Source organism: Dermacentor albipictus, chromosome 2 (genome assembly GCF_038994185.2).
Source record: "Dermacentor albipictus isolate Rhodes 1998 colony chromosome 2, USDA_Dalb.pri_finalv2, whole genome shotgun sequence".
NCBI classification, from domain to species: Eukaryota; Metazoa; Arthropoda; class Arachnida; order Ixodida; family Ixodidae; genus Dermacentor; species Dermacentor albipictus.
This window is the reverse complement of record NC_091822.1, coordinates 107315328-107327659: the sequence shown is the minus strand read 5'-3', so window position 1 is coordinate 107327659 and position 12332 is coordinate 107315328. Positions and strand designations below refer to the sequence as shown.

General features: G+C 47.0%; 2 protein-coding genes across 2 annotated transcripts in view; both read right to left on the bottom strand.

The window, feature by feature from the left end:
- The window catches only part of LOC135914896 (uncharacterized), a 364873-nt gene that overhangs the window by 262712 nt on the left and 89829 nt on the right, over positions 1-12332 (bottom strand). The window lies entirely within an intron of this gene.
- Positions 120-3897, bottom strand: LOC135914869 (uncharacterized). The gene is made up of 4 exons (XM_070534700.1): positions 3421-3897; positions 1916-2542; positions 254-959; positions 120-123 (listed from the first exon to the last, which is right to left on the bottom strand). Exons 1-4 carry the CDS (start codon positions 3482-3484, stop codon positions 120-122), a joined length of 1401 nt encoding a protein of 466 aa, XP_070390801.1. The 5' UTR covers positions 3485-3897.

The window sequence follows — 12332 nt, the reverse complement described above, 5'->3', positions numbered from 1 at the left end:
GGCTGAATTCGATGCGAGGTTGCCGTACGCAGAGAAAGAGAGGTAAGGGGAACGGTCACTTTGTTCAAATTGCGGCAAAGCTTCTCACTAATAATAGGAATGTCGATAAGTGCGTGAATTCAACTATAATGAGCAAATATGCTTATATCGATGAAGTATATCCATTTTGCCACTGGTGTGTGAATCTAACAAGCGAGGAAGTAGCTCTGAAAAATAGAATTTTTTCAGCCGTGGTAAAGTCTGCGACACATACTTGGGATCAAAAGGCACTTGAACAATGACATCATTTTCCACACTCCATACATAAAGAAAGCATATCTGGGTCTTGGTGCAGAGCATCTGAAACTGGACCTGGCTGTAATAGCCATTTGGCCCACTCTCTTGAAGTACAAGTTCGGCATCTTTGTTTAGCCGCACATCATACTTGCCACTACTGATAAGTGGCACACAGTCATTCATGTTGGGACACTTGATTTCAAGAATGGCATCCATTCCTTCAATAATTCCATCCGGACTAGCTGAAAGCCACGGCAGCTCAGTGTTCACCACTGTTCCTATTTGGTTTACAGTAAGCCCAGTCTTTTTTGAAAACTGCTTTCGGGCAACAGGCTCCATCTGTTTGCCATACTTGGTGGCAGCATTGCCAGAAAAGCTGGTGGAAAGCATCCTCATGGCTGCTTTCTCGCATCCCGTAGTCTCTCTTTTCGGTACCTTGTTGACATTTGAGGCAGTCAAACGTAGCTTCCGCGAAAAAAACCACAGTGGCGTTGCTTGGCTTGCAGTTTCTGACTGAAGCACCTCAGCACCACGGGGTGACAATGCCACATACTTTTCATAAAATGTAGTGCACACCGCACAGCTTTCGTTTCCGTGGTCGCCATGCTCATTCCCATCATTGGCTGGTGGTGGAGGCACTTGCCGCTGCATGCTTGGATGGAACGTCTCATAGAGAAGAGTGCCTGCATAAAATATAAGACATCACAAATCAATTATGTACAACATGTTTCATCCCCTTGCAGGTTAAGCCTTAAAACAAACGAAAGGTGAGCTAGGATTGATTGGTTGGCTTATGGGGTTTAACGTCCCAAAGCGACTCAGGCTATGAGAGGCGCCATAGTGGAGGGCTCCGGATAATTTCGGCCACCTGGGGTTCTTTAACGTGTACTGACATCGCACAGTACATGGGCCTCAACATTTCGCATCTATCGAAATGCAGCTGGGATCGAACCCGCATATTTTGGGTCAGCAGCCGAGTACCATAACCACTGAGCCACCGCGGCAGGGCGCAAACCGCAATTGTAAAAAGGCACCTATGTGCTATGCATTGTTCATGCACATAAACATATCTGTGTGGCTGAAATTATTCTGCAGCCTTACACTACAGCCCCCTTTCTGTCTTCCTTTCCCTCCCTCTCCATCCTGTCTCTCAAGGCACGGGACAGTGAACTAGTTTGAGTGTCTTTCCCCCGAAACTAATTTTTAATGAACCAACGCTTCAGGCTTAATTCACACCTTTTACACATTGTTCTACTAGTGTTTTGTACTTCTTAGCTTGCAGTGAAGTGCATGTTTCTCCTGCCGTATTACGTTAAAATGAAACTAGTGGAAGCATTCATTTACATAACAGTCCTGAAAGAAGCTTAACTGTTTTCACACCACAGACATCGGTCTAGAACTGAACCAGCAACTCTACCAAAGCTTAGCGTGCTGTCAGTGTTCAGCTTCAGTGATGGAGGAAATACACCAGGAGCTCAAAACATGGATCTAAGGTCTAATGCTTGCACTTTTGTCTTTTTGAGCATCACTCAGCAGTGCTCTAGCCTTTTATTTGTAGGACTGTCTAGAGACATGCCAAAGAATGATAGTAATTTGAGGAAGTGTTAAAGCTATTTAGGATATAGTCAATTCTATTTACCTGGGGTATCAAATAGGTATGGAAATGGTGACTCAGCATGAAATTTGCGGATTTCTTCTCGGGTCATTGGCACAAATGATGGTCTTTGCCGCTTTGGGAGGGGATCATCCACAATCTGCTTCTGCACCTTGAAAGTTATTTCTTCAAGCGTGGCTGGTTCAACATTGCGTTTTGTGCCACTGTTCCACAATGCAGCCCTGTCTGTGCAAGAAGTTGTAGTATAGCCTTTTGCCACAGCCATTTCTATTTTCCATAAGATTGCACCGACGTGGCTACAGGCTTTTCCTAGCCCGGCCATGCAAGTGCATCCGGCTGTGACAACTTCTCCGCATTGTTTCACGCACGCCCAAGCAGTCCTTGGTGTTGCATTCAGGGACTGAGAAGGGCTTACCGTGCCCTTCACGTAACATAAGTCACTCGAGATCTTGTGAGTGAAAACTTTCCCCACCCACCCACTTTGCACGTAGTTATAGGACTCGAGGGCCCTGAAGTTTTTGATCTGTTGAAAATCACATGCCTTGGAGTTCACGAGGTAAAATATAATATCTGCCGCATTCACATTTGGCCACTCCCGCATGTCTTCACACCAAGCAGTGACTCCATTTGGGTGGCTGTATGTGCTATTGTCTGAAACAAACCAAAACAAATGTATGCAATTTTAGTCGGTTTCAGTCTTTAATACAAGAATACACAAAAGAGTGCTCATAGAGAAGCCAATTTGGATGCAGGGAAGCACGCGCACGCATGCAAACGTGCACACTAGCACACAAAAACAATCGAGTGATAATTCGGCTGACGTTAACATCTAAGAATCTCATCTGCGTGCCCTTAAAAGTAACAGTACATCATGCCTTATGAAGGAAGGCATATACGCCAGGTAACTGTACTCGACGTTTCCCTGCGTTGGCAGTTTACCTTGAGTAAGCGCGTATGCTATCCGGTCAGCGGTGTTCGGGAGAACTTGCATCCACAGCCTGAATACAGTTTCGCGCGCTCTCTGCACATAAGCGAGGAATGGACGGCCGATCGACATTAAACGCATAAGTGTGTTTTTATAGCTTTGGTGAATTACCTTACAGCACGGAAATGCATCCGGTACGTAATGTACGTAATCGGCTACCTAGAAACCAAGCACTTATCCCGTAGGCACAAGCTAGCGTTTTCGCTAGCGAATGCACACCTTCGCTTTTCCCTGTATTTAAACCACCAAGTAATTTGTAACATACAACAAATTAGAGCAGTTTCCTTAGGCGCCACACACAGTGGGCAAAACAGGATCCTGATCGCTTTTTGCGAGCATAGATTCCAGCAGCTCATCGCGAATGAGTATCATGCAATGACAAAGCTTCGAAAGCCAGTCGTTACTGTCTCGCACAAATTTAAAAGATCCTCGGTGCACTATCCGCATTTCGAATGGTACCATTGCACGGCACGATGTTGACTGCATTCAACGTCATGAACTGCGCACACTTAGCCGTGACTAGGTGGCCTAAACAATTACTTACCTCCGATATCGACGGGTGCTTGAGAATCTGGCGGCAAGCCGACAGTGGCTGATGTCGACGCCATTCCGCAATCGCACGGACTGATTCACAGCCACGGGTGCTCACAACAGGAATGTATTCGCCTTAATAATGCTAAACCGACACCTCTCAACACTGGTGATACTTGGACGCTGAGCGAGGAGCGACGCTGAGGAGAATTAAGCCACAGAGAATCGTCGGTGAAAGCAGCAGCGCTGAGCTGACGCTTGCCGGCGCCATCCGGCAGTCGCGCGTAGTCGTACCGCCGCTGTCAGCAGGAACGTTTTCGTCTCGATGTGTAGCCGATGCCTCTCGACACTGATCGGAATAGCACGAAAGTGGCAAGACGACTCTGTGAAAGCCGAAGACACGGAGAGACACGGAGAAACACAGATGTGGAAAGCAACAAACGTTTTTAGCCCTGCTCGTTGATCGCAACAGCAGCGATACGCCGGCGGAGGCTGATCAACGACAGTCCAATATGGCGTCGCCGCCAAGCAGACGCTAGACGGCGCTAGTAGTCTAAATATGGTGGCGCCCATGGAAGCCTCAGTGCAAAGGTCTATAGGGTCTTCGTGGCGAAGTCATTCAACGTCGTTTTCTCGAAAACGAACTAAACTGTTCGCCCGGCGTCCACGGCGACCTGCGGCTACTGCTGCTCTCTGCACAGTGGTCTGATGAGCCCGACGTTGCCTGGTTGTAGCCGCGAGACGAGTCGCTTCCTGAGCAGCACTTAGTAAGTTGGAAGGAGGCCCCATGACGCGTTGGGAACAGGTAACACAGAGCAACGAGATTACGCGGCCCACGTGTCCCATCCCTTGATACGTGTCACGGTACACGAGGCAAGTGGAAGACGGAGTGCTCAAAGCACTTAGTCCGCAGAAACACTAACAAGAACGGACGGCTTATTACCACGCTCCAGTCACTTCTCCTTGTTTGCTGCGTTTCTTTTACATTGCCATACGTCTTATTTTTGTCATTGTCCTTGCGCTGCACTACAGACGCGGCGTTGTCCTCCCTTTCAAAGGATGCATCGTCCCGATGTGAAATTTAAGCGTGCACATGCATGAAAACAGGAATCGATTGTATACATATACTCTAACACGCGCCACAATATGTAACTGCAGTGCAAAGTGAGCACGCATCGACGCTACGCGGCGCGCCTGTGAGACCGCGTGACTTGCCGCGCGCAAGGCGATAGCTGCGACGGACACCGGCGGCGGCGGGCACCATCGCCAACCGAAACGGCCGTCGGAATTAGCCGATAACAGCTCACGCTGTAAACCTGTTTCTAGCAAAGCATCTCGTCGTGCAGAGTCTTCGCGAACGATTGTAGGTATTGACCAGTAAGCGAGATAACGGGCTTTGACCAAGGGTCTTTCGTTGACTAGTCCCATCAAGTCCATTTCAATATAGCGCACTTCTTGAACGGAAATATTTCTGCCTTCTGGCTCATCGTACCAACAATCTCGTCACGTCCACTGCACTAGCTACTACCGATTCTAGCTCGTCGACGCTAAGTGCTCGTCAGTGAGTGCGTGCAAATATGCATGTCAGTGCATATGAAACGTCAGTCCATGGGTAGAAGCCTATTTAGGAACCTGAGCAGGGCGAATGGAGGCGTGCGTGTGAGTGTGTGTGTTGCGCAGCATATGTAATATTCAGGGTGGATATTCTCGAGCGATCCCTTTCAGGCTTCATATTACCTTCACGAGATTTCATGCGAATCAACGTCGGACGCCGGGAATTAGACGGCCGATAATGCGCTGGGCGTATACATAGCAAGCTTGGCACAGTTGCAGGAACGCTGTCGGCCGTGTACGCCGACGCGTCCGGTACCGAGTCACGTGAAACGTTGCCATAGTGATCGCGTCCCCGACAGTGGGGTGGCTGAAGTAGTCACAGCGAGTGTGTCAAAGCGACCCGGAACCGAACGGGAACCGTGCGAAACCGATAGTCTTTCGCCATCTTGGAACCGAACCGCATGTGAACTGAAACATTCAGGAAGAACCATTCCGAACCGGTTCGACGACAGGTTCAGCCCAAGGTCATCGTAGCTGAATTTCTACAACAGTGCATAGCTTGCTGTGCTGACGATAACAGACGACGCACCTTACGTCAATTCGGGGTCACGTGCGGCCCTCCACAGCGACCTCCATTGACTCACTCAATCCCCAGTTTTCAGTTTGCCAAATGCGCACTGTTTTATCGCCCTCTTTTCCACGTCTGGGACTGCATATCGTATCGGAAGACATAGATAGGGTTCCGTCATGGCGTCAACGCATAGTCGGTTGATAATTTTCCGTAGTTTCATCAGATAAGTGCAACTACGTAAATACCGTAGGTAGGTGTTCCAGGGCACACCACTCGAAGAAAATGTCCGCGCAGTCTCCAAGTTCTTGGCGTACCTTTCCGCGCACAAATAATCGTCGTTCCTGACCGCAGTATACCTCGTTTCCTTTTGAGCTGCGTCAGGCGTACCTGTATTACAGCCATACAAAGTGAGTGAAATAGTGCAGTAGTAAAGCTAGCTGAGACAGCATCAAATAGTAAAACAACTGAGATGAGCCCGTCATCGATGTCCTTGAGGATGTGCTTCACCTTGTCCTCTTCACTCATGGTGGAATCGACGCAGGCGCAAATACCCACGACATCCTCTATGTAGCTGGTGTAAGTCTCGCCGGGCTGTTGAGCGCGCTCACGTAGGCGCTGTTCAGCACGGAGTTTTCGCAAGGCTGGGCGACCGAAGACTTCCGCGAATGCTGTTTTTAAAGCGGACCAGGTTTGCAGTTCCCGTTAATGATTGTGGAACCAGAGGTTCGCTACGTCAGCAAGATAGAAGATGACTGTACGTAGCTTCGTTGGGCCATCCCACTTGTTGTGATCACTGACGCGCTCGTAGGTAGAGAGCCAATCTTCCACGTCAGTCTCACCTGATCCGCTAAAAACAAGAGGGTGCCACTGCCGCTTGACGGCGCCACACATGATAGGAGCGGCGGATGCTCCAAGCGGTTTGTTTGGAGCCTCGTTCATGGTAGCGCCTGGAGCAGCTGTCAAAGTTTGGCTGCGAAGTTCCAGGGTGAGGTCGGGGAGTGTAGCACCTTCCACCAAACGGAACATGGATTTATTACGAGGCACTATGCACAGTCTAGTAGCACCGGCAGTACACGAACGCTGATCGCGCGCACAGCCGACACACGAGCCGTCTTCTTCGTCCTCCTCTTCACTACACTATTACTACTATTACTATTATTACTGATATTGCTATTAGGAGTCAATGATATGGACACGATTCGAACATCCACTGCTACTTTATTTGGCCATTGGTCTGCTTACAAGCTTGCTACCTTCCCGTACAGATTCAGTTGGGTGTAGTGGGTATAGAAATACGTTCCCTCTATCCACAGTGACCGACCGGATGTAGAGACTAGGCTACATATAGCGTATATAGGGCCCTACAGCTGGCATCTGCTCTTATGAGCATTTCCAGCGTAAGAACGTTTGGTATTAAGTATGAGCTTAGAATTGTAACCCGCGAGTGCCCAGACGACACTCGGGAAACGTTCCTTTAACTGCACTGGAGACAGTGCTTGATTGATCCTGTAAAGCATAACGTATAATTTTTGTCACGTTGTTTGGCATAATATAACGCCTCGAAATGCTTAGTTAAGCGCGGAAAACGTAACGCGACGCCCAGGTTGCGTTTTTTATGTGCTGTAATGAAGTTCCAGCTACGGATAGTTCAAAAATATTTACTAATAATTATTTACTACACTAAAATGCTTTTTTTGCTGAGATACCATTTCATTGCCTTTTCTTCATTTTTTTTACGTATGTACTTGCGTAGCCCTAAATAAAATCGAACAATTCGTTCCGGTTTTCCTTTCTGTGGAAATGTGCCTAGGCATTGCAAGGTTAAAATTCGAGGTCAATGGAGGTAACGAAATGTCACTAAGTAGAAGCACACGGAACGTTCGTCTGACCTTTACTAGCAACTAATATCGTAAGTGTCTTGAATAATGAAGAGAACTAGAATAATAAAAAAAGAAAAAAGGACACTTTCAGTGGCTATGAACGTAAAGTAGCAGTAAGCAGATTCCACCTGATGAGAAACAAACTAAATGTACCTCGGGCCGACCTCTCTACATTTCGTATCATTAAACTTCCCTCTCTCTCTCTCTCTCTCTCTCTCTCTCTCTCTCTCTCTCTCTCTCTCTCTCAACGCGCCGGTTTCGCCTTGGGCATGCGGACTTCCATTCCATGCGTTAGCTCCGTCAGCTGCATTAACTGATTAGCCGCCGCCTTCAGCCGTGCTCCAGTTCACACGAATGAACTCTCCTGGAAAGAAAGTTTCTAGCGGTACGTTGCAAAGACCGCGCGCGAAGCCATCGCTTGATTCTCGTGTTTCGCGAATAACGAACAAAAATTAGGTGCGCATAATAAGAAACGAAACAAAAAAGAACGGAGGAACTATAAGTGAAGATCACTGACTGACAGCGCTTAATCCCGAGACCTCTAGGAAGTAACACAAGTAACTCGCACGAGACAGCCTAAAAGCCTCGCTCTTACTTGACTCGCGCTCTTGGAAACTCCATAGATCAATCCTTCCCATTCAAAAACAAAACAAAATCCCCAAGAAGAAACTCACGTATAGGAGCGTCGATATCGAGTATATGTACATACGATATATAAAACAAGTAGAGAGACGAGTCGAGGCGGCTGCCCGCACCGCCCGCGAATCATAAGCCTGAGTGATCAGCGATCCCATTTTCCGCGGCCCACTTCTTTGTGCCGAGAGACGATGGACAAGTAATGTACAGGAATAAGGGGAAAAAAAAAGAAGGCGGAACGGGGAAAAACGAAACAATGCCTCTGACTTAGAGCGCGGGCATTGTCTGACTTCGCGTTCCCTCTGTTCTCTATCACCTCCCGTGGAGCCGACATGAGTACATCTGAAAAAGCAGACGAGACGTATGTAGACGTATTCTTTGTAGAAGAAAAGAGCAAGTCTACACATAGCGAATAGCACAACGTTTTTATCCTTCTTTGAATGCGATAAGAACACTGCGTTACACGAGACAGAGAGAGAGAGAGAAGGGAAGGGAAGGATGTTTTACGAAAGGTCTGGGCAAGTCTGGAAAGGAAGTTCTCGAAGTACACCCGAAACACCGACCAAGACAAAGGCTAGAAATAAGACGAGAAGAAATACGACGAGAAAAATAAAGACGAGAAAAGAAATACGACGAGAACAGATGTCACTTAAAAAAAGTTTTTCATCTGCCTTCGTATCTGTCTTTTTTTTGTATGCTTTTTAACTATGCGGCATATAGAGAGGGAGACGCTTTCTCATATGGCTCGTCGATGGGGTTTCCTTCTTTTTTTTCTCCCTCTCCCACCTCAGCACAACTACGAGTGAGTTTGATTGCGCGGCTCGACACCTCTTTCCCAGAGTCAATTTTCAGCTTGACTGCATCGGGTCCCTCCTCATACTTAAACTTTATACTCCCACCACAGGGGAGATGTAAGAAAGATAAATGACACAAAAATGATAAATGTGCGGTAAACGAGCCCAATTTTTAAATCGCCAAAACTCTGCGAAATGATCACGGAACGAATGATCTCTGCGAACTCAGCCGTATACTCATACACGATGGCCAATTATACGAAGTTCAACCATGGGCGGTGACTATGAAGAGCGTCTTCTGAGCATTGGAAGCTGTATACGCAGAAACACAGAAGAACCAACTTTAGTGATCATGCTGATAAGAGAGATTTTGTGCTACTATACTTGATGTTTGCAGTACTGCAGTGTTTGCAGTGTTTGCAGTGTTGTACTGCTCTCGATCACATTTATCATGTGAGAGCAGAGGCGCAGCTCGTGCTGCTTTGAACACAATCAATCAACCAATTTATAAGTTAACCTATCAATACCTTATTTAATGTGCACAGGAACAGCACTGAGTTGTGAGTGTTCGTGCACAGAGAAAGAAAAATAAAGGTCGAAATGGAAAGCAACTAAGCCCAACAGTTATTAGATGAAACAATTAGAAGAAATAAAAAGAAAACTGAACAACGATAGAGCAACAATAGAGCAATAACACACAATTCACAGGTGTAATAATAATAATAATAATAATAATAATAATAATAATAATAATAATAATAATAATAATAATAATAATAATAATAATAATAATAATAATAATAATAATTTATTTACCGTGTCCATGAGCAACAATTAGGTCTGAGTAGTGGTGGACGAATACACACAAAAAAAGAAAATGAACAGCAGGGGAATAAAAATTAAAAACAGTGAATAGAAAAAACTCGGTGCCCTTGCACTCTGCGTCCTTGTGTGGTGTTCTGATTTTTTCTGGTTTTTTGGACATTTAGGGTCAGCACTGACGACGATTGACTAACAAGACGTCGTGTGATGATTCAGTGGAGCCAGGCGCCTTACAGGTACGACGTTTTCTTTTCGAGGACCTGGATATTACCGCATTGCCATTTGTTGGGCGTGTTGGTAAACTGAAAGCATATTTAGCGCCAGCAAACAAGGACGGAAGGGAGACGACACCCCAGTGCGCTAACTTCAACAGCTTGAATCTCAGGACCCATGCACAGTGGCGCCACCTCATCCAAAAAAGCCATCTCCTTATCTAACAAATCGACCGAAGGGGCACTAACACACGTATCACTATGCCGCCAGATAGCCTGAGTCTCAATAATCTCTCGCACGTCTTTATCTTTGTGCTTCGCAAGAACCCGGCAGGATCCATGCACCGGCGCACAGCCGCATGCCTGACAGTGAGTTGACAGATGACCGTATTGCTTATTTTTCACGTTTAGCCTAAGTTCCCCTAATCGGTCATTAAGACATTTCCCTGTCTGTCCGATGTATTTTTCCCACAGGACAGCGGAAGCTCATATAGAACAGCTTCTACGCAACCCACTGGTGTTTTCCATGATTCGTAGAGCATCCGGCAGCTGGCTTACGGTACGGGTCCGTTAGTCGGCATATTTTTGCCAGCTTTTCCGGTGCTGAAAAGATCACTTTTGTGTCCACCCGGCTAGCCATTTTCTTAAGATTATGTGCCGTTTTATGCAGGTAGGGCACTACTGCTACCTTCCTTCTGCGTTCCATCCGTCGATTTGCCGCGTCCCGAATTGTGCTATCTGACCTGCACTTTTTTAGCAGCCCCTCTACGACCGAAACTTGCACTGATTCCGGAAACCCTGCTGCTGATGACCTTCCCGACTGATCCATATGACTCGTATAGATCTTATGTTGGCAAGACTTCTTTAAAGCATTTCCAAAGCATAAGTTGGCAATGCTCCTCTTGACGAGCGTCGAGTGGGCTGACTGAAACGAGAACAGGGGCTTATTAGCTGTAGGTTTATACTCCCAACACGTGTGCCGTTCCATGAACTCGAGCTGACTATCTAAGAATCGCAGCACGTTATCGGTGGGCTTTTCAATCGTGAGAGTAAGTGGGAGTTACCCTGCCGCTACGGTGGTCGAAAGCCGAGAACATCGTGACAAACCTTATGCTCGTCCAAGCGTAGCAAGACATATGAATGATGCCACAGGCCGTAATGAAAAGCCTGGGGCCTTGAAGGCGTCACAAAGCTTCATAAAGCCGGCACGTTTGTTTCTACACAACTCGGAATCAACTTCGGTGACTTCAGGAATAACGGCTGACGGTGAAGCTGAGAGCAAGAAACCTTTCCTAGAGAAGAGCAAGTATGATGATACAACATCGAATTATGAGCTAAGTGATGAAGAAGAGATGTGTAAGGATGCACCATTTAGTTTGGTCACGCAGAAGAAAAAACGTGCAAAAGGCATCCCGGTTGTCTTTCGCCCAACAAGCAAAGGTACTACTTTTTGGCAAGTGAATCCAAACCGAGTGTCTGCCGAAACAGTTTCTGCTGCCAAAGAAAAAGTACAGTCTTTTAGGACGACCAGAGATGGAAGTTTGAGTGTCAGCGTTGCTTCCTTAGCATCCGCAAAATGCATTTTGATGCTCTAAAGTGTAGGTGGCCTGGAAGTCAAGCACTTCATCCCAGCGTCCTACACGCGAAACGTTGGGACGGTAAGACGTGCTTCTGCAGTATACAAACGAGCAACTCCCAGACCTCTTGAAAGATGCAGGAGTTATATCAGCACGCAGACAGATAAGGTATTACCCCCAGAAGATGGAGCAGTAAAGCCACTTTACACAGTAATTCTGACTTGACGATCGCCCTATTCCAGGAAGAATTTACTTTCGTTTCACCAGTCATCCTGTCGAGGAATAGCTAAGACCAGCACTTCGCTGCTATAATTGCCAGAGATTTGCGCATATGGCGAAAAACTGCCGCAGCATACGTATATGCAAAATCTGCTCAGAATAGATTGACGACAAGGAGTGCAAGTCAACCTTCAACCTAAATGTGGGAACTGTGTGGCGAACCATGCCGCCTCCTACTCAGGCTGCCCTCAGAATAAAGCAGCGGCACAAATGCGTCCACATGAACTTATCCATGGAAGACAACCGCGAGGCAATCAACCCGCCCCAAACCTTGAGATTGTTCATCCAGTGCAAGGTCAACCAGCGCAGCAGGCGCCGGAACCACTAGAGCCAAGAGAACCAACAAGCTATTCCTCCTCAAGAGAATAACCAACAGTGCAATCAAGAGAATAATGAAAATGATCACAGTCAAGCGCCCGGTATTATGCATCAATGCTACGGAAACCCAGGCGACAACAGGCAGAGAGTAATAGACCAGAAAGCTCCAATATTCGCACACATTATTCTCAGCGACCTGACGCACCTACTGCAGAAGTAACGCCAGCTAATAGCGAACATAGCACCGCATCGGTGACACAACTGATTTTGCCAATGCTTTTC

Excerpts from the sequence above, each read along its gene's own strand:
- LOC135914869 (XM_070534700.1), bottom strand. The coding sequence starts at position 3,484 with ATGGCGTCGACATCAGCCACTGTCGGCTTGCCGCCAGATTCTCAAGCA. Across the intron at positions 2,543-3,420 it reads AGCACCCGTCGATATCGGAG|ACAATAGCACATACAGCCAC; the intron begins GTAAGTAATTGT and ends GGTTTGTTTCAG. Across the intron at positions 960-1,915 it reads ATACCTATTTGATACCCCAG|GCACTCTTCTCTATGAGACG; the intron begins GTAAATAGAATT and ends TATTTTATGCAG.